At 36.4% G+C, this 23,836-nt stretch overlaps 1 protein-coding gene across 2 annotated transcripts in view; it reads right to left on the reverse strand.

The window, feature by feature from the left end:
- Positions 1-2,256: 2,256 nt before the first annotated feature.
- Positions 2,257-23,836, reverse strand: part of LOC137094347 (cystathionine gamma-lyase-like) — a 35,917-nt gene continuing 14,337 nt past the window's right edge. Inside the window, exon 12 of one of the 2 annotated variants that reach the window (XM_067459935.1) lies at positions 2,257-3,003. In XM_067459935.1, the coding sequence (XP_067316036.1) occupies positions 2,980-3,003 (24 nt within the window). In that variant the 3' untranslated portion in view covers positions 2,257-2,979. Of the gene's footprint in view, positions 3,004-21,900; positions 22,354-23,836 lie in introns of those variants that run through there. The other variant, XM_067459937.1, reaches the window with a different exon arrangement.

A 23,836-nucleotide genomic window follows, 5' to 3' on the forward strand; every position in this document is an offset into this window, starting at 1 on the left:
CGTTGATTTCCAACTTGTGACATACTATTACTTTTGAAAACTATCAGAGCAATTATTGATCGTTTCAGGTCCACAAATATTAGAATCAAAACCGTTTAATAAATAAAATGGCTTTGAGAGTTATCATTGCCATGTGTACAGCTTTTGTCAAGGTAGATGATTTAAAAGGTAGTACGGGGAAGTATTGAATTTAAAGATGTGAACAGATCGTATAGATTCAGATCCAGCTTATATTATATTCATGGTTCTTTAGAACTCACATATGGACCCTGAATTGACTTTGAACAGATCTGACAGCCTAATTAAATGTCTACGGCTGGTTCATTGTTCTGCTTTTGCAGTGACATAAAGAAAGCTTGTTGTCCTGGTTACTCTGTTTGCCACATGACATGGATACATAGTGCTGTGGACAGGTATTATATTTTTAATATTGCTCAAAAAAAATCAATGCACATGTACAGTAAGTGGTAGAATAATAGTCTCTCTTGCAGTGGTGCACATAATGTGTGGTCTGGTTCTCAAGGGAGTGCCTGGAGATGCTGCTTGACACTTTTACGCGAAACACTCCTAAAAGCTGTCATAACCACTTCCCTTCTGACTGCTGTCACTATAAGACAGAATGCACGGTCCGAATATACTGACACACATCCATTTTCTTTCTCACCTGTACACTTATGACATATAGCCGAGAGAATACTTGCTGAGATGGGTATTTTCACATAATTTTGTGTAATGTAATGTCTCCGTTCAAGTGAGAGTAAACGCAAAAGAGGAATCAATTCCAGTGAGGGCTGGTGGGTTTTAAAGTAGAGGCACACAAAATTCACTCCCAATGATTTTGTTAACTGCTTTAAATAGGCTTTATCGGGGTAATGTTTAGACAGAACATTTACAGAAAACACACACAGCAAGACAATTTATATATAATTTCACTCACTTGAAGCAAAAATCCACACTACTGTCCTTTAAATGTCAGTGTTCAACCGTTAAGTGAAGCTGATTGCTGTAGCCTATGTCTTAGGTTAGACTATAGGTGTGGGGGTCTTCCTTCATTTTAAATTTGTAGCTGTTGTTCGAATGGTAGTTTGATAAATTAGTTTGAGATCAAATATTCAACATCTGTACTGCCTATACGTAGTTACATCAGCGGCAGCTGTTTAAACAACCCAAACTCAATTCGAACATATTTTACAAGGTGGCTAATTTGTGCGAATTTGTACGACATCACAAATTTTGCTAATCATACGTATTGGACGTATTGGTCAACTCGTATGATTTCGTACGATTGTACGAATGACCTACCCCTAACCTCGCTCCATCACTGCAGTATAGACAAATCGTAAGAATTTATACGAGTGAGGTCACTAATACAAATTAGCCATCTGAATGGCCAACCATGAATTGGTCGTGAGATGGCATTGGTTACGTGACTAGTATCACGTTATTTAGATCTCTTCAATGATTGGATGAAATACCAAGGAAGGCTGGCCTCTTCTACCATGTTTCTCTTCTCAACACTCCTAATCGCTGAAAGTTACATACTCAATGTGATTGGTTCTTTTTTATATATATATATATATTAGCCCATTAGACTGTTTATGAGGATATTAGCAAAGATGGGCATTTTGATACTTTTTACCATGTATATTTAACCGCTCAAAGCCAAAAGCACCTAATAAAACTTTTTAAAACTCACATGCTCTGTGAGAAGCAAAACAGTCACTCGCGCAAATGGAGAAATTAGTTGTCTTTCGCTGCTGACCGCAATTCAAAAGCTTAAAATTACTTTTAAATGAGTAACTTCCTAGGAAGTAACTCTGCTGATGTCATTCACTGACTATTTATGTGATTAGGCATTATGTTTTGAGGTTCTAGTTGTCCTCAAACAAAAGGCCAAAATAGTCTTCATTGTATATAAACTACCATTGTGCTGTAGAACTAACATCACGCTTTGTTTTCAACATTAAATTGTATTTCACATCTTTGCTTGAATGCCATTGCATTCACACTTGCAGGGCCGCTCTAGTAATGCACTTACATTTATCATTCAGACACACAGACATGAATCACTGTTACACTGGTTAAATGAACTATTAATAATTGATGGTTTCTACATAGACTTTATTTTGTGCCTTTAATGTTTAATGTTAAAATTATCATACTATTTTCATACAAATTGCAAGAATATCTTTATATATATATATATCAAAAATACACAGGTATTTCAGATGTTAAGATTAAGTCCCCCCGTTTCTACTTTCAAAGCACAAAATTGGTCTTGAGAGCAAGACATCTTCTCAGCGAAGTAACCATAGCAACAGAGGAACATCTGGTTCACATATGTAGCACTAATGGAGAAACAAACAAGTGAACAAATTAACAAATTAATGATTTTACCCTAACACAACCAGAAGATCGTATTTGTATCTTAGAAATATAAATAATACCACCTATTCAAATGTGCTTCTCAAAAGCAATACAATCACCGCTGTTACTTTCACACAGTGTTTATGTGATCCTACTTATGTCATTTACTTTTTCAGCAGTTGTTTGTTTTGAACGTATCTCTTTAGAGACCTGCAGCGGATCTGTTAAATAAATAATATGACCTCAATGACAGTAAATGGACACTTTGAGAAGATCCATCTGCCGTGATTAGTCATGAATCAAGGATGTATAATTTACAGAGACTCAAAGTTTAGGGAGAATTTTTTGTAGAGCCCTTTTTAAATACAACTTTAATACTGTTTTCTTGGCATGCTAAAGTGTGTTTATTATCAAATTAAATATGCAGTTAAAATTATATTGCATTTTTGATTGTTTCATCAAGTCATTGAGGTGGCAGTTGGCCAAAGGTTTCATTCCATTTGTTCAGTCTTCCCCTGGCACACTGAAAATGCCCAGATATTTGCCAGGTGTTGATAAGCTGGCCTCTGGAGGTGCAGTGGAGTTGAGTTGTCCAGGAAACACCTCCTCATTTCAGCCAAAAACAGACACTCTTAACTGCATAAACAGAGGACTGAACGTGACATGTCGTATAACAAACTCATAACTCCATAACTCATAACTTCAACTCATGAAATCCTAGCTTTTACAGTACACTTGACATGTATTTATACAACAACATTGTTTACTTGCTTCTAAATCCTCTGGTTTGCTTGAAAGGACGGATTTGGTGAGATACTGCATTGACATTGATATTCTGGACAGCAGACAGCCACACATCTGTGTTTTTCCAAGGTAGCAATTTTATACAATGCATTTGATGAATTTTAACAATCCCCACAAGCCTTCCAGCAAACAGACTCAACATCTTTTGTTTGCTTAGAATACAACAGACACCAGCGTAAGTCAGGTGATGCTTGTCAGATAAAGGTCTGCGAGGGCATGAGTTTAATGTCTCTGGACGGTGTTTCGGTCACGGTCCTGCATGACAGCTATTTGGCCAGTGCGTACGGCTAGGGAGAGTGAGATTATGAGAATGAGATGTAACGTTTTGCAGGCTCTACTGTGGATAAACCCAAGAGCAAATGTGACACCTCGAGACCAGTGTGTATCTCACTGCGGTCACATGTCCGGAAAGCGTCTCAGACAAAATGGGTTTTACAGTTCATTACTCTGTGAATTGCTCACCAGGTTGGTGCATCTGCTTGATTTAACTGGTGAGTGATTGCTTTACATGTACAGATTGGCTTTATTGGAGCCTTGAGCTTTCTTTCTCTGTGAAAGAGACTTTATGAACCCAAGAGACAGAGAAGTGTAATTTGGGAAGACAGAGTAGGAGGGTTTAATATGCAAAAGGACAGTTTCAAATGACGCTCAGAAGGAGAAGCAAAACATTATATAAACTGAGGTTCTTACAATCTAGTGCTTGACTTTAAGATGGATTTTGGAAATAGGATGGTATGAACCAATCACATACAAAGCTCTCATCCCTCAAAAAGCCCAGGGGGACCCATCAAACTCTCTACGCTGAAGACATTTATATCCATAAACATCTGGTGTGTATTAGGGAACAATTAAATAAAGGTGAACATTTGCATTTGTGAAAGGAATGTGTGTTATGAGAATCATGGGACTGAAGTTTAAATGAATCTTGGAAAAGGATGATAATTTTTTTTGTTCTGAAAACATTAAGACGCATGAAAAATCATCTAATTGCTATAACATTAGTAACTCTCTGTAATAAAAGAGTAAAATAGTTCCAACTCTCGAGGGGTGGTAATGAGTTTGAATAACCCCAAATTGTCTTTAAATGTAAGAGGTAAGAGGTTAATTACTCAAGGATTCATTTACTGATAAAAACAATTTCAATATATAATGATGTCAATTGTGTACATGTAATGTCTTTTAAATGACAAAAATAAACTCACTGTAAAGTGAATTTAAAGTGTTATGTTAAAATAAAGTGGATACAATTATGATATTTATAAAAGCTGGAAATAAACTGTAAAACCTCTGATGACTTGAAATGAGTAAAGCTTGAACTTGCTTCAATGCTCCAAGGTTTATGAAAATTTCCCCAGTATAAAGAAAAATTATTAGCACATTGGTCCTAAATGATCATTATAAACTTGAACTACTTTTAGATAACAAGCTACCGAGCCTCTTCTGCCAATATTATAGTAATTTTTAGGCATTAACTAATAAAACAAATGCTGTTAATCAACACCACAGAAAAATGCCTTGAGGTGTAAACATTATACAGTGGAAACAGCATTAGATGAACAACTTCCTGAATGATATTAGTATGCTCTGCTATAGCTTAACCAAACAAGGTTAAATATCAGTAACATGAATACTAATTATCCTCAAATGCGTGTTAATGAGTATTCTGGAGTTGTGCTATGCCTAGGAGGATTCTAATGTAGGCTAATAGAGGTAGAAATCATATATTTGATAGTAAACAAGTTTTTGGAAGTAGCTGAGTAATGAATGAGCTAAAGTTATTCACTATAACAAACATGAGCATGAATGCCTCTTTCTTTCTTACCTAATAAAGCTTAATAAAGTTTAATTGACTAAGATTAGTGCTGCACCCTGCAGGCTTGATAACTGTGCTCAAGAACCACAAGCAATAAGAAACAATCAGTGTAATAATAAGCTTGACAGAAAGATTTCAAATTTAACTGGGCAGCCCATTGTTGTTAAGAACAATTCTGAATCAGAGGCCAAGAACCTTTCGGAAAACATTTTGTTGTTGTTGTTGTTGTTGTTATTGTTGTTTTACAAAGATCTATTTGTATCTGTTTTCATCAGATAATTACATGTTGCATGTGGGAAAATCAGGAATTGCATACTTTTTGTGAGAATTTGTTTTGAATTAATTTACAGTGATTGGTTGATGACCAATGATCCTGTTCTATAGTAAAAACTGCTAGCAGAGAATTTACAGAAAGTTATTTTATTACCATGGGATGTTAGGTCAAGCATTTGGCTGACTTTGAAATTTAGATTGATCATTTCAACATTAGTTAAATTGCTTGGAGCAGACAACACAACTGCCCAAAAAAACTGAACGTGGTCTAATATCAATTTCCTGAAAGAGTGCCCCTACATACAAATCAAACAAGATTAAAATAAAGTTTAAAACAAGCACAAAAGTCTCTCTTGGTTTTGTTGTATTGCACTTTTGTGGTGACACAATGTCTGTTGTTGTTTTACTGAAGGCTTTTACTACTAAAGGCTACTAATATATGCTCATTCTCCCAAGACTGATAGTAAGAACCAACAATCTTTTGGACTAATTTGTATTTTAAGCATTTATTTCAAAGTGATAAACTGACATTGACTCTCTTGCTGACATTGATTCTCCTGCTAGAGACTTAAGTGTATCATTAACAAACTCCCATAGCTGGTCACTAAAAGAAACTGTAATGATTTTCCAGTGTATACATAAATTAAGTAAAATAGACTAAGGGAAATGAAAAGTATTAAGTAAAATAAAAGTATTTTTAGCTGGAATGTCAAACAGAATCCATGGTGAATTTGATCAAAACAGACCATCTGTCCATCAGTTTCAGAGTGACTTCCTCACACCTTATTATTAACTCTGTCACATCACTGAAGGACGAAATGCACTAGAGATATTTAAATAGACCTGAACAATGTTATATTCTGGACAGGAATGGAATGTAAATGGAGGAAAAGTACCAAAACCACTGAAAAACTGGCAGAACATTGACTAATTTCAAACAGCAACCTCAAATGCTTCCCCTGGAATTCACATAGAGTTAAATTTGTTATCAGGTTTTTTCAGTTTTACTCATTTTAGACGTCTCACCCAATCAGTGGTCATGAAACCGAGCAGTATTTGAGATCATTCTCATACACACCCACACACAAGTCACAATTTAGACATTGTGTTTTTATGGTCAGAAGCTTCCTCGTTCCTGGGAGTTTAAAATATTTATAAAAATAGATGAGAAGTACTGCATGTTTCAATAACACATTGCAATTGGGATTGGAAGAAGCAATGGAAGGCCGGTTTGTAATCTATGACATCATCTTTTATAGATCACAACACATCATAAAACAGATGCCCGGCCATGATATTTAAGATGTCTGTTTGCACATGCTACCAGTGCACTGCAAAAAGGCATTTATTATTGTCAAGGCAGAGATTTTTTTATTTATTTTTTTGCCAAGCAAGGTAAAGTACAAGTGGTTAGTGAAACTTGAAATACACAGTCAATTATTAATCATGGTGGCTATAGAAATGTTCATCCTTGAATAATCCCATTTTTGCTTTAGAGTAACATTAATGTGATAACACCCGGACACAAAGACAGAAAACAGCAACAAACTGCTGACCATTTCCCAGTTTGTGAGTATAAGACTTACCATAAAAGTGTACAATTCTTTTATATTTCTTTTAATATTTTTTGTTTTTGCACAACAGACCGGGAGAGTCTGGTGTAAGAGCAGTGCACTGTTAAACCTTACTGTAGATTTCTGGGTAAATAACTGTAAAATCGCCAGTATCTAGCTTTAACATCAGTGGAAGGTATTTTACTGTAATATGAGGTGAGGTTTTGCTGCACTAAACTACAGTACATTACCTTCAGCGCCCATGAAGGGAAATAACTTTAACATTTACTGGTAAATTACTGGTCTACATTCCCATGATGCATTACGTCACCGTTTTTTTCGAACTGTTTACATTTGCCTTTTCACCAACTAACTTTTTTATACAAAACAACTCCAACATAGGGCAAATTTCTTTCCAAAGAAAACTTCAACCTGAATGTCAGTGGAAAATGATCTACATCTACCAGTCACACCAAGGCTCATCATGCTTGGTAAGCATGAAATATATCGTAAATAATTACTGTGTTTTGGTAGTTTTTATGGTGAGAACAAATTTCACAAGATAGCCTTGTAAATTCATCTAAGTGGATGAAAGTGACACTCATTGCATTGATGAGCAGTTGGATTTCTCAGTGGCACTGCATGTGTTTTCAGTGTCTTGTATTTAACATTGAATATCAATAAGAGTCAGCCAGTGCCACATTAGAACTCATTGAAAGGTACATGTGCAATCATATAACATGAGTTTGCCACAGTTGTGCATTTTATTTGTATTTATATTGTTTCGTAGTATGTTTTTTTCTGAACTGTTTGATTTGTTACTTCATTTCTGAAATAGCTGTTGTCTGATTCACTCAACAGGTTTTTAATGAGGATTAATCCTGACGGGACAAAATGTGCTTCCAAAGCTGGAACTAGCCGTAAAACTGTCATCTGTTAAGAAAGATTCAAAACATAAATCCACATGTACATACATTTTAGTAGTTGCTCACTGAATTTGAGCAATTTGAATTTTACAACTAACTGAAAGCATTTTTGTTAATGTTTTACTTGTACGGATACAAGAATGTCATTTAATTTGTGTTAACATAAATTACCTGAGGGTCATTAGTGGCTGAGATGTAGATTTGGGTGTTGCATCCAAGTTAATTTTTATTTGGTTGGAGGCCGGATTTGACATGTCTTGAAAATATGTGTGTGTTTTCATATTATATTTGTTGATATAATTGTTATGAAGGAGCCAATTATTAGTTTCATTCGTTTTTTTGTAATTCTGCTATGTTGGGCAATAGATAAAAATCTAAGTAATAAAGTCAAATTGTGTAAAGATTTAAATGTTCTTTATATTTTTTATTGAAGTAACATGCCAGAATGCTTCATAAGTTTAAGAGTACCACAATGAGTACTGAATTATAAATGATTTTAAAGTATATGCAGTACAGTAATTAACTGAAACCACTGCTGCCAGTTATCAACTGTAATGCCTGATTTACGGTATGAAACTGGCAACACTGTTGCCAGTTAGTCACTGTAACAGATTCTTTACACTAACTAGCTGGCAACAGTGTTGCCAGTATTTTACTTATAAAAAAAACGGGTAAGGTTTAACAGTGTGGTTTGACCATTCCAGTCCTAAATCACACCTTCCAGTGTTCCTTGCTGCCTGACTAATCTGAAGAAGCTGCACTTTTGTCTCAGTAGTTCACATCTAATTGCTTGCAGCCTCTCAGCAGCCTGGTATTAATTCTTTCTGACCCCATGAGCCATTGATTCCACTCCATTTGTCCTTCCCCTCATTAGTGCTAGTTTCTAATCATGTAAGACTTACTGGCAACTAAAGGGCTTTTAGTCCCTCCAGAGAACCCTACAACAAAACATGGGTTTAGCAAATGAGCTATCAGGATGTCTGGGGAGGCATAGTAACACCCAATGCTGAATTATGAAGACTAAGCAAAAACTGTTCCCATGTGCACAGTGCAAACGTGGACCGAGCACCGAGAGTAGGAGAGAGCTGTCCGTAAGGTCTGATTTACAAGGTCTGCTGCCTGTGCCTCCAATGCTTCCGATGTGATAGAAAATGTAACAGGTGCAAGATCAACAAATTATGCATGTCTGTCTAGTTTTTTCTCTAAAACACGCTGGCCACAATCGGCTCCACTAGAATTTTATATGAGCAAAATATCACTGAAGTATATTGCCATCATTACTTACATTTTTAGCACACCAGGGTGACTATTAACTTGAAATTGTCTAGCTATGACTTCTTGCTTCACAGGAGTGTAAATATGAGGAAATAAAAAGGCCAAATTCCCTTAATCATTCATCACAATGAGTAAAACCACAGAATATAGTTCTGATGTGCAGCAAAATAGAAAGTGGCTGTAAGAAAATATAGCAAAAGCATTGACAATTTCCACCATCTGGGCAATAATCAAGAAGCTCCAATCAACAAAATTTTTTATGAATCTGCCTAGAAGAGGACTTGTGTCTATATCATCCTAATGCAAGGTCGTGAGGAGGAGAGTTTGAGTGGCCAAAGATTCATAGATGGAGAATTGCAGAGATTAGTGAAGTCTTGGAGACAGAAAGCCTTAAAAAACTAAATCAAACAACCCTCAAAGTTGGGGTTTCAAGAAAAATCTTCTTGCCCATCCAGAAACAAACTCCAGCATATTCAGTTGTCAGACAACTGGAACTTCAAAAGGAAGCTGGTTCTGTCAGATGAAATTATAAAAATAGCTTTTTGACAGCAAACCTGTCAAAAAAAACCTATAATAATATAATAATAAAGAGCTGGGAATCTGAAGGATCTGGAGAGATTCTTTTTGGAGGAATGGTCTCTGATCTATTGTCAGGTGTTCTCTAAACTCATCAGGCATTATAAGAGAAGACTCAGAGCTGTTATCCTTATTTTTTAGATGTGAGAAAGGTCACAAAGTAATGCTATTACCTGTTAGTCGATTATACTTCACTGTGTCCTGTCTGGAAAGATACAGCAGAATTACTATATATCTGCAGCAAAAAACCTTATAAGAAGAAATCCTGATAAAATCTATGTTAATTTAAAGGGTTAGTTCAAAAATAAACAGATTTAATTCGGCTTGAGTCCTGGCCCCGTCGCGTCGTCCATATTTTTTTGCGGACTATGGGTTTCTTACACGTCAAGCAAGCAATGAGCTTCTCGTTGTTTTCGCATATATAGTAGGGACACATTTGATTTTGGATAGTCACTGATCCATGTTTAAACAATGATTGCCATTTAAAACGGGTGAGTTTCTGGAAGTTTGAAATTTAAAGTGTTTCATGTCAAACTTTCTCACTCGTTGTGACAACTACCATATGCCGCTCCCACACCATACGCACGTCAATGTAGCCAGAGCAACTTTTCTCTATTTACAGATATGGATGGATGGTCTGGTTGGATTTTCCACTAAATCCAACCAGACACATATGCCTTATAATAGGCGTACCAGTGTAAATCAGGGTAAGACAAAAACACATTTTGGAAGAAGGATTGCTGGTGTAGTTTCTTACGTAAATGTTTTCAATGAGTCAAAAGTTACACAGTGTACCCTTAAAGGAATAATTCATCCAAGATTAAAGTTGCTGTAAAAATGTTCATGTATTAATAGCTTTTTCATTGCCAACTAAAAAGAACTTCCCTGACTTTCAAGGTTGTCTATGAAAGCTTGTAGATTAAATTTTATGTAAAAAAGAAAAAGGAAAAAAAAGGCTTTCACTTGAAGCTTTTTCGCTTAACTTGCAACAGAAGGGGCCTCTGTGTACTTGAGCTTGAAAAAGTCCCACCCCCTGCCATCACAGAAATGAATGGGGGCATGGGGCAAAAATGCCACCAGTATTAATAAAAATGCCCCCCAAAATCAAGATGGCAAAAATGCCCCTGTCTGAGTTCGTTTTTTATATTTATAACAGGTAGAGTGCTGTTTTCCCGAATATCAATATGCAAATAGCAATTGATATAGCCTATTGACTTTATACAACAATTACTTTTTTTGTTTCATAAAAATGTTTTCCATCGTTTTTGCCATATTTATATTCTTGCATTTGATCAAATTACACCTGCGGTCCACTATGCTGCAAGAAAGACTCTCCGCACTTTATTTTTGCCCTAATGGCATGGTCAATACAAGAGGTGTTCACTGCAGAGCCAAATAACATCCAATAACATCTCCAACTGTTTGTTTGAAACAGGCCTCCGAATTTCAAAGGCTGCCTCTGTGAGATATTTTTGCTGGGAAGATCAAAAGGATGTGATGTTTCAACGTGCTCCCGAGCCTCTCTTCGGTTCTATGACGCATGAAACGAATGCATATACAATGTTCATTGTATGTTTCATGTGCAAACATATCTACATCCCTACAATGCTTTCTTGACTGCTGTTTTCTCGCCGCTGTCATTTTTGTTGTGTGGTTAAATTGAGAGGGAAGCGTTTAGTACGTACTTATTAATCTAAACGTCGCTCTCAGCAGCATGGACAGCGTTGGGAACGTTCATTAAAAGTATATCGCTGCAAAGGTATTTCCAGCTTATTTTTACTTCTAAGCCAACACATTCTCACGCCCAACTCGTCACATATGGACGCTTGACCCGGACCCCTTGTCGTCACTTTTCAACGAACTGGGCGTACCTTTATCGTCAATTTTCGACGTGCAGGGTAGTCCGATAGACTTCTATAGAACTCTGAAGCATGGTCAAGTGCCTTCCGCGTCACAATTAAGACGCAAAAGGTACCCCAAGGCGTCATGTTTCGACGAGCTGGGTGTTCCATTCATTTCAGTGAGAAACCTTTGGCGTCATACACATACGCACTGGGTATTGGGAATGTTATTGTCATGGAGAAATGTTATTAGTTTATGATTTTGCCATTATGACATGTTGGAGTGTGTTTTTCAATTTAATCAGCAAGCATCATTTTATTTACATTTATTTTATTTACACTATTTAGACATGCTTAACATGTAACCCAACCCCATCCCATCCCTAAACCTACCCATTTGTGTGAACATGATATAAAACACAGGATATAACATACGTCTGCATCCATGAGTTATTCAAAAAGTTAAATAATCCATAAAAATAATAAAGTTTTCCGAAGCCAAACGATTGATTTGTATGAAGAAAATCCCCAAAAGCGAGCATCTCCATCCGCCGAAGATCATGAACATTTCAAATTTCGAATATTGCCGCGCGTTACGTGAGATTTCATAGTGAAATTGCATTGGCACTTGTATGTCTTGTGACCAATTGCGTCATTACGTCAGCATTGATTGTAAAATGTCAGTGGCTCTCGTGTGTCTTGTGACCGATTGCGTCATGCTCAGGAGTCTTTTGAATTATTTGAATGAGTTATGAATGAGTTCGTTCATGGGGCAGCGGGATCATCATTTCAGCGATTAAAACATCAAGATCAACTCTGTTCTTGACATGAAGACATCGTATGACTTCAGAAGACTTGGAATGCAACATGATTTAATACTTTTATACTGTTTTGGTCCGTTTTTGCAATAAATACTTGTGACTGTACATTTATTTGCCTGTTATGTGTTTTATATTGTTTAGATATGGGTAGGTTTAGGGTAGGAGTTGGTTTAATTGCTCCAAAATATAAAAGTAGCCTTTAAATATTAATAAAATCATGTCTGCTTTTATAAATGCAAATAATTAAATGCGTCTGTTTATGACGCCAAAGGTTTATCATTGAAATGAATGGAGCACCCAGCGCATCGAAAATTGACGATAAAGGTACGCCCAGTTCGTTGAAAAGTGACGACAAGGGGTCCGGGTCAAGCGTCCATATGTGACGAGTTGGGTGTAAGAATGTGTTGTCTAAGCAAGGACTGAAAAAGACTTTGCTGTGAGTATATCAGGGCATTGAATAACGTTCAGTCTCTTACATTATGTGCCACTAATAACAAGGCTTTCTGAATTCTACATGAAGCCTTTTTTAAATCAAATCAGTATGCTCATCAACTCAATCAGATATAATTTCTGTGACTGAAGGTGAATGTCATAGCTTTTTTCTTTGTAATGAAATTGAAAATGGAATGAGGCTGTCAAGTTCCAAAATGAGATAAAAGCATATAAAGTATCATAAAATTACAATTCCTTTGAGAAACGGACAAAAAAATCTAATATGCTATACCGTTAAAAGCATAATGTCAGATTTGATGTCAGTGACAATGACAAACCTGACATGATGCATTCAAGTGTGATTTTAGAGAAATGTGAAAGCCACAGTGAAAGATACTGTCATATATGCAAATCCAACATGTATAAAATATGTGTTATTAATGGTGCTTAAAATACAGTATACAGCATACTGAAATGCAGTATTTCGTAGAAGAATTTATTTCACTGGAGAAATATTCTCCTTTGTAATAGTTATCTGCACACACTACTGAATTACCTTATTGCCTCAAGACTGAGAGTAATTGAGTGATGGTATAACTAATAACATTTCTGCAAAGCTAACATCCTTTTTACGCATTTCATCAAGTCCTTTTATTTCTCACTTTGCAATGGAAAGTTGAATGAATGCTCATCATAAATATTTAGGTGTTTACTTAGAGAGAAACATTATAAATATGTATGAAATATCCTCTGGGACAAGGTATACTATCATTTTACCTATATGTGACCCTGGACCACAAATCCAGTCATAATTCACATGGGTATATTTGTGACAATAGCCAACAATACATCTTATGTGTCAAAATTATAAATTTATTTATTTTATGCCAAAAATCAATAGAATATAAAGATATTTGGTAAATTTCCATAAATATATATTTTTAATTATTGGTAATAACATGCGTGGCTATTGGCTAAAGACTAAATTTAGACAACTTTAAAGGCAATTTTCAAATTTAAATTTTTTCTAAATTTAACAAATTTAGATGTTTTTGCACTCTTAGATTCCAGATTTTCAAATAATTGTATATCGACCAAATATTGTCCTATCCTAACAAATACATAAATCAATGGTAAGCTTATTTATTCAGCTTTCAGATTATGTACATATCTCAGCTTCAAAAAAGTTGACCCTTATGACGGGTTTTTGTTCCAGGGTCACATATCAATCAGAACTCTAATTTCTAATGAAAAACAAGAAAAGGACACAGTAGTCAATAAATAAATGGGCTCACTTTAAAGTGCTATGTGCGTACTGCCTCTTAAAGGGCACGTATTGTGCAAAATTCACTTTTACATGGTGTTTGAACATAAATTTTTGTTGGCAGTGTATGTACATAACCACCCTATAATGGTAAAAATCCACCCACTCCTTTTTTAATCCACATAAATCTTAAGCAGTGTCTCAGAACAAGCCATTTGCTGACTCCCGAGAATGTGTTCGCATTTCACAGGCCCCAATGTTAAAGGACCTTATTAGCAAAGACCCTGCCCTGACCCTGCCCGTCATCTTTGGAACAACAAATGAAGATATTTTTATTGAAATATGATGGCTCAGAAAGGCCTCCGTTGACACCAATGTCATTTCTTCTGTCAAGACCCATAAAAGGTACTTAAAGGGTTAGTTCACCCAAAAATGAAATTTCTTTCATTAATGACTCACCCCAATGTCGTTCCACACCCGTAAGACCTCTGTTAAAAACAACTTATGTTATAAAAAATAACGACTTATAAAGAGATGGCCTTGGATCTTAATGAATCAGTGCATCAATTTAGCATTCGGATCGGTGTCAAACCGGCAAATTGCTGAAATCACGTGACTTTGGCGATCAGAACCATAAATTGACACAATGATTCATAACGGTTCGAAGCTGTAGAAAGCGGTGTTTTGAAATCGGCCCATCACTATACAAGTCTTTTTTTTTCGTACAAAAACAATTTTCGTCACTTCATAAAATGATTGTAGATTGTAGAACCATTATCGAACGGCATGAGGGTAAGTAATTAATGACAGAATTGTCATTTTTAGATGAACTATCCCTTTAACAGCATCATTCAAGTCAGAATGTGCTCTTAATAAAGTTACTAAAGTTATTGAGTCAAGATCAGCAAGAGATTTTCTTCTTTTATTGTTTGATTCATATTAACAGCTTAGTAAGTACTGTATATTACACTGCTTTCACTTTAATAACGTTACACTGATCTAATATACACACAGTATTTCTGTACTTGCTGCATAAGTGCACAGACATAACCAACTGTTTTCATGTGAACTTTGCGTTTTTCTGACATAACCTTGTGTGCATTTGACAGTTTAATCGCAATAACACATGAAAGAGAACTAGTCTAGTTTAATAGCCTACTCACGCTGACATCCAGCTCTCTGTGCACATGCTTCGGGTGTATGTGCTCAAGTTGAGAGTGATAAGACTTTAAAGCGTATGCAGATGATAATATCATGATAATGAAGAACTGCAAAGTCACATGAGTGTCTGCGATAGAGATGATCATCAAAACAAACAGTTATATCATGTTTCAGTTTTCATTCGTGTGTTCATAAGCTGTGAAAGCTCTGCCCTCTGGGGTAAGGGGGAGCAACAGCTCATTTGCATTGAAAACGCCACATTTTTCCCATATACTCAAATACTATCTCTCTGACGCGCGGTGACGATCTGATAGCATTTAGCTTAGTCCACTTAGCCCAGTTCATTCACTATGGTACCAAACCAAGATCAAGTTAGAAGTTTTCCCTATTTAAATACAGTTACACGAATAGTTGAACGATCAAGTATTGTGACAGAATAAAACGTTGCGCTTTTCCAAGCCGATTAAAAAGGAGAACTATAATGTATGGTGGAATAGCACTTCTGGGAGTACTTCGACTCGGCGCAGTAAAAAGTCCCGGCTGAAACATGCTCCCTCACATCTTCCCCTCCCCCTTATTGACAGAAATGAGAGAGGGAGGGGAAGATGTGAGGGAGGATTTTTCAGCCGGGACTTTTTACTGCGCCGAGTAGACCCAACTTATTTGGGTCTACAGTTTGAGTAGTGCAGAAATCGCCCAGTAAGAGTTTGAAAGGCGAATAAAGGACAGGTTCTAACTCTATGTGCTGAAGAGCATTTATAATAGTTTATGTTGCCTGCATTAAGAGTTGTAAATCTATACATTTTCTCGCCTCTGTCCACTAAGATAAGAGACCCGTTTTAAGTGTTTTGTAAACACCTCATACTGTGGTTTGGTCTGACCTCTGCAGAGGTGAAATATAGGCTTGATAACCACAGCAGAGAGCTAAGCATTAGAGTATAGTACATTAAACCTGTTTTATAAGGGCTTTAAATAACTGGCTGTGCTGGCCAGAATATTGCTCTAAAAGCATTTTCAGAATTGATTAGGTTGTACATTTAGTGCTTTTCATAATTATAAAGTGGTCTGTATACGTATGTAGCAGCTAAGAATAAATATCAGATTACACATAAAACTGACAATATGGGAATACATAAAGCAGTATAAAAGGATTCTCATGTTGCAGTAATTTATAGGAATTTAGGCTTGTTCCAATTCACGTTGAAGCGGATATCTGTCAAACATGGATCGGAGTTATTTCTCATCGAGCAATGCAAGCGTACACACCTCCTTGCATAATCAGTTCTACATTATTTATTAAGCATCTGGTTTGGTGGACCATATTCTCTTAATACTACTAAAACTATTTAAACAAACATACAGTCATTTCACAGATATTATTATTTTCCTTTTCTTTTCTTTTTAATTGGGCAACAGTTTTTCAAACACAAACTAAAATTTTAACACAACTAAAAATGAATCATTTTGTGGTTTAGTGGTTGATCATCCATTTATTGTGTCATATAGAGGAGGCCGGGGGTTATATGGCCTGTGCCTGACGTGTGGAGGTAATGAGTGAAGACCCTGTAATTCAGGCTGGACAGTCCTTTGCTCATGCAAATTCACAGCTTGTTGCTGAGTCAAAGTCTATGGATAAGAGCTGCCATTGTTGGTGCTGTGGTGCAGCTTTTTGATTTATGACCGTGCACTGAAAGTGCTGCTTATGGCTTTCCCAGGATACTGAGTCTTGGGGAAAACCTATTAACTCATTTTAGAGCTACATCTACAATAATCGTATCACTGAATCTTGTAAATATAGAGAGACAGACAGAAATTCTACCCTCTGTTCCACAAATGTATAATACAAGTACATTGTACTGTGCCCTCTTAGAGGGGTCATATTATGAAAAATTGAATCAATATTTTTAAAAGAATGTAATGGTTTAATGAACTGAAACTTTTCCAAAGCCTCCTATAAGTAAGAATTTCCACAATGACAATACTGACCAAAAATAAAATTAAATAAAAGGATATGTTGTTAGAGCATAATTTTTTATATATATAATTTTAATATATACCATTCAATAAATTAATTGCCCTATTCATTAAACATACCACAAGTTTGAGACAGACATCTTTAGCCAACTAAGTGTTAAAATAGTGAGTGAAGTGGGTGTGAAATTGCATCTCAGCAGGAAAAAGGGATAATGCCATAATGTCAAAGTTCATTCTAAATTGTGCTGGGCCAAACAGACGCCTACTTTCAATTCCATAGGTGAATTATAAAAAAAATTTGGTCTCGCAAAAATGTCCTGATTTATGAATCATGGTGTCACGGCTAAGCTGCATAAAAAGGCACCAAGATGAAAAAGAACAGTTCAAACAGCATTTAATAAAATCCAGAGGTTGAATCCACATTCATACAGCAAGCGAAACACAACATACGTGAACGAGATCAGACAACAGAGAACTAAAAATACATGGCTTAAATACAGACAAAACGAGGTGATAAACAATACAAAGCTGGCAGTGATAATGGATGTGATTAATAACTATGGTGACAGACTAGTGGTGGGAACTGGTGCAAAACAGAAGACCAAACAGTGATATAGTGACACATGGCCTGTGATTTTTCTTTCATTTTTGATAGAACTCCATGAAGCCCTATCTAGAAGTTGATATTCTCTGACTGAGTCACCTTGTGCATAGACAGACAAAAGACCAGTCCCAGTCTACTTCAAAACTTACCGAGAATATCCAAGTATATACATTTCCATAATAAGGATTGTAAGAGTTGTCTGTAATGTAGAAATGCAATGTCATATTTTTGTTATTATGTAACAATCTTAATACAGACGAAAATGTCTTGTTTTTGCTTCTTAAAAGAGTGTAATGCATCCCAGAATGGAAGGAAATACCAAAATGCATCCTTTTCATGCCTGAAACTCAAAGCCTTTGTGTTATTACACTATGATAAAGTTCAGCTTTTTGTGTACAGGAAAGTGCTCCTTCTCTGTGCAGTGACGCATTTGACAATACCGTCCCTCACACAGGAAAATAAAGTAATTCAGCATTGTGTTCCTGAACAACAAGTAATCTTTATTCTAGTGTGCGTCAGAGTAAAACACTGTAGGAGGGAATCCTGTTCCTGTCAGAACTGAATGTTACCTTGATGAACCTCCTGTCTCTGACTCAACAGATGCTTCTTTACCGTGGTGCATGCAACTGATGTCACTCATTACAGAGCTGAACCTGGAGTGCTAAGGTTAGTATTTTCATTGAAAAGAACAAAAAGGATTTCCATGGTTACTCTGTATTTCATTAGACATCAGATTTATTTAATTGAGCAGTTTGCATCCCTCAAATTTAGAAGCACACAGATCAGGCATAGCATTATGACCACCTAACATTATGACTAACCTCTCAGAACCAGCGTTAACTTTTTGAGCAATTTGAGCTACAGCTCATCTGTTTGATTGGACCACACCGGCCAGCCTTCACTCCCTATGTGCATCAGTGAGCCTTGGCCATGACCCTGTCACCAGTTCACCACTGTCCCCCTCCCATGGACTTTTTTTGATAGATACTGACCACTACAGACTGGGAACACCCCACAAAAGAGACGCAGTTTTGGAGATGCAGCTGCAGTTTTCTTCTAGCCATCACAATTTGGACCTTGTCAAACTCACTCAAATTTTGAGGACAAAATGTTCACTTGCTGCCTAATACATCCCACCCACTAACAGGGGGCATGATGAAGAGATAATCAGTGTTATTTACTTCACCTCTCACTGGTCATAATGTTATGCCTGATCTGTGTATATGTACAAGCAGCAGAGGAATCATTTCCAGTTAGCAAAGATACTAAAACAGCCAAAACAATTACCTTGATTGTTTTTTTGAAAGATTGATACATGACAGTCTATTATGTGCAATGACATCAGCACAAATGAAAGAAAAACGGATGATGAGACATTCCTTGAACAACAACAGGACCATATTGATTGTGAAGCTCTGATCTGTTTTTGTCCATTGGAAATACAGTTTAGCATGATTTGTCAGACATGCTCTTGAACACTATTATGACTGGAGTGCTAAAAGTTTAATATCAGGAGAAAAGATTAGCTTCGACAAAAACAATGGCACTCAAAACCCCTGGTTTATATGATTTCTTTCGCCTTTGGGCAAAGTCCAAAACGGCATCTTTAAGTGGTGAAGAATGAACAAAGTTGCACTCCGTAATGGATTAAAAAGAGAGGACATTACTCATGCAATGTGTGTGTAAATGAGCAACAAACATTCACAAATCATACCCTTTGTCCTACATAACCATAATTACAATAATTGACCATTTCAAATGTTCCCTAATCCCTAAAGCCACCCGTTTTCTTAAATCAAATTGATGACTTAACGTTTAACAGAGTAATTTTCCACTTGATCTATTGACCCTATACGGCCAGAGCTGCATATGAACTGGCACATCTTTACAAGGACACTCTAAGGAACGAAATGTGTCATCATCCAGTAATTACACCTATAACATTTCTAATGTTATGCATAATACTGGCCAAAGTCACTTTTCATAATTTTGTGCTTGCACCTTAATGGGAATAGATTTTTACTACCCATTTAAGTGAAATATGAAAATTATTGAAAGAAACTTTGTAAATTAAACTATGAAACCACAATAAATCTCTGGGGATGAAATGGCTATTCATTATCACAAAATTGAGTCTGTCCTGTAATAGCATGACTCATAAGTAAAGCCTAGGTACTAGCCTAGGTAAGCGTGTAAAGCATGTTTTTGGCTCTTTGATGGTTAGAATGTGTAAATAAAAATTCAGATTCCACTTTTTATACAAGAACATTGCATATATAAAGCATTTGAATGTTTGCCAGCCTGTGGCACGACATGTAAAATTGCGGTCATAGGACCATATTGTGAAAAAGAAAAATGCAGGGTGGATCGGATTGATTGGATGGAAGCAGATCTGAATGCGAGCTTCTGTTTAATTGTTAAGAAAAGGGAAGGGGATGATTGAGTTATGGCATTTTGATTAAAAATTACCAGGTGAAAAAATAAATAAATAAATACAGACGATGGATGCATGGTTCACAGTAAGATCAATAAGATGTATTCAAAAAAAATAGGGTGAAAATAGGGTGATTTTTTATTTCTTGCCGACTTACAAACAGTGGGCAGTGTAACTGCTCAGAACAAACAATATTCACAAAGAAAACATTAAAACAGTTGATGATCATCCAGGTAACATCAAAGTATTAAGAGTCAGAGTATGTAGGCTATATTTTTAAATGATTAATTTGTCTAACAGCAGTTATTATTTTGTCTTTTGATCAATATATAAACATCTGTTCGGGACAGTACTAAATCAAATCTAAATGTATTTTTTAAGATCCAAACTTGACCTTAACCACAACCGATTGTTACTAGCATAGTGACTAACGGGTAGCTAACACTGGTCTGGTCCATTTAGACTAAAATTATGACGTTACATACATGAAATGACATACATTAATGAAACTGTGGGAACTGCTCATTTAATAACCTCCGGTCAAGAGAATTAGGAACGATTCGCTGTCACCAACATTACTGTGAAAAAGTTGCAAAGTAGTTGCAAAATAGAAGTTGGTCGTACAACCAGTAACTAACTAAAACATATTTAGCATTTTATTTTAATTGTAAAATCTTGCTAAACTCATAATGTCATTGATCAATGATCATCCATCTTCGTTGTAAAAGGCTTATGGATGCGAATCAATATCTTCTTCTTCTTTTTTTGATGTGAAAATTGGAAAGCAGAACATGAAAGGAGCCTGGCAAGATTAAGCATGAATCTTGATGAAGGAAAAGAACTAAAGGTCACATAAGAGGTGCACCTTCAGCTTTGCTCTTGATCCAATTGCACTCCATTACTAGCCTGTAACACGTACACATACTGCAACCCAAACATTAAATATTAAAAAGTATGAACATTAGGCTAAATTATAAAAAAAACATTATAGAATGAACTTTACACCCCTGACCCTTTATGGGATTAGGGATGACATTTCGCATGGGCAAAATCTATCTTAAATGGAAATGTCAGTGGTTCCTATACTTGAGATATATGGACAGTAATATGTAGAGTTAATGGTTCAGAGTACAACCTTTGTTACAGAATACCTGGGTTGTTATTATTATGTGCTTTCTGTGTGTGCATTTTGCTAAATGGATATCCTTTGAGTCAGTTAATAACATAAATTAGGTGCTTTTCCTTTGATACAGAACATATGCCTTTTGGCAAGATGGTGGAAAACAGGCATTGAAATACAGTGACAAATAAAAAGGCATTGATATGCTTTCTGACAGTTTTATGCCTTAACTGACTCCCACTGAATCTCATTTAGAAGTAAAACTGTGCATATAAAAAGCAAAATTGACTGACAATTACCATTTGTCATCTTGATTAACTATTTTTCACATAATATATTTGTAATTTGTCAGTTTATTTCAGCATACCCACAAAAAAGTTACACTTTAAATTAAGAGCGTGATTTAGCTTTGTCAGGAAAAGTGAAGTGATTATCACATCATGCCTGCTGAAGAAATACATTTAAACATGATAAATACTGTAGACATAATTACTTCTCGGTTCAAGCTGTCCTTGTAGCATTATTAATGGTGTTAGATTGGCTCATTGGATATGTCTCTTATTTATCTTCCAATTACATGTGTGGTGCTTGATGACTTCAAAGTGATTGCTTATGGTGTACAACCATCAAAGACGTTCAGGAACAAGACAAACAGAAAGGAAGAGACTACAAATGGCTTTTAATGGGTCTGGCAGCACAGACAATGATCAGATGTGATCCCTTAAGATTTGAAAACGCTTAGGCATCTAACCAGTATTTAGTATTTCAAATACAAAACTGATCTATGAAGAGTTATTTGAAAAATGATGAGGTGGCTTTGCATCTTTGAAGAAAATAAAGACTGATTGAGTGCTTGTGCATTATTGATAACTCTTTTGAGAATTTTCCTGTTTTATTTAGCTCCACTAGCTCATTAAAATATAATTACAAGAAAGACAAAAGTAGCTAATTTCCTGTACTTTGAACGAAATTATGGCAATTAATGTTTTTCAAGCATAACTGTCATATAGGAAGTAATTAATAAATGTGCCACAAAAAAGTGTCCTTGTCTCGTCCACATGTGGCATCACTGCTGTTCCTGATTGATCTTGATCAGCCTCTTACTTTTTTGGATGCTGTTTTAAGAAAGAAACATTGCATGACATTAGATTAATAAAGTATTTAACAGAAAAATATCTTGGTTTTTAACATGGCAGTAAAATTACCGTTTGGTTTAATAGGGTGTATAAATACACTCCTGAACAAAATCTTAAGACCAGGGGATGCATTGCAAGTTTTACACATTTCGCACTAGTGGATCATAACCGGGTTGTAAGTGCTGCTTCAAAATGCCAAAAGAAGAAACAGGAGCAAGAGACAAAAAATAGAGAGTAGGCAATTTATTGAAAACTGCATTTAAACTCAAACAGGCCGTTCATCAGCTGATCAAAAGTTTAAGTCCATAGCCCAAAAATAAACGCACAACAGTACTAAAATTCTCAAAAAAGGACACAGTAGTGAGTAGCCCCACCGTTCTTGTTGATCACTTCTAAAACTCGTTTCGGCATGCTTGAAGCGGATGTTTACAGGAGGCTGCTGTTCCGTTGCTCCATGTGGTGAAGATGGCTTCACAAAGGGCATCCACGGTCTGGAAGGCGGGCTTTGTGAGCGTTGTCCTGTTGAAATACCCAGTCATTACCGCACAGACAGGGGCCCTCGGTCAAGAGGGATGCCCGCTGCAGCAGATCTATATAGCCAGTCGCCGTTCGACGCCCCTGCACTACCTGAAGCTCCATTTTCCCATTGATGGAAAAAGCACCCCAGATCATGATGGAGCCTCCTCCACTGTGACGCGTAGAAAACATCTCAGGTGGGATCTCCTTGTCATGCCAGTAACGTTGGAAGCCATCAGGACCATCCAGGTTAAAAATTCTCTCTTCAGAGAATAAAACTTTCTTCCACTTTTTAATGTCCCATGTTTGGTGCTCCCTTGTAAATTCTAAATGGGTAAGTTTCTGTGGTGGGAGGAGACGTGGCCTTTGAAGACGTTTTTGTTCTTGAAGCCCTTCTCTAGCAGATGACGTCTTATGGTTATTGGGCTGCAGTCAGCATCAGTAAGGGCCTTAATTTGGGTCGAGGATCGACCGGTGTCTTCACGGACAACCCGTCGGATCCTGTGGCTCAGTGCAGGTGAAATCTTTTTGGGTCTACCACTTGACTTTTTTGTCCCATAGCGCTAAGGATTTTTTAAGAAATGTAAGATGACTGTCTTACTGTGTCCAACCTCAGCGGCGATGGCGCGTTGTGAAAGGCCTTGCTTGTGAAGCTCAACAATCCTGCCACATTCAAAGACTGAAAGCCTTTTTCCCTTTGCCTTCAGGAGATCTCGACAGTATGACTGCTTGAAGGACAATGAAATGAAAGCCATATTTTTGTGCAGATTTGACCTTTTTATGGCTATGGTCTTAAACTTTTGATCAGCTGATGAACGGCCTGTTTGAGTTTAAATGCAGTTTTCAATAAATTGCCTACTCTCTATTTTTTGTCTCTTGCTCCCGTTTCTTCTTTTGGCATTTTGAAGCAGCACTTACAACCCGGTTATGATCCACTAGTGTGAAA

This window comes from Pseudorasbora parva, chromosome 12, assembly GCF_024679245.1.
Source record: "Pseudorasbora parva isolate DD20220531a chromosome 12, ASM2467924v1, whole genome shotgun sequence".
In the NCBI taxonomy this organism is placed as follows: Eukaryota; Metazoa; Chordata; class Actinopteri; order Cypriniformes; family Gobionidae; genus Pseudorasbora; species Pseudorasbora parva.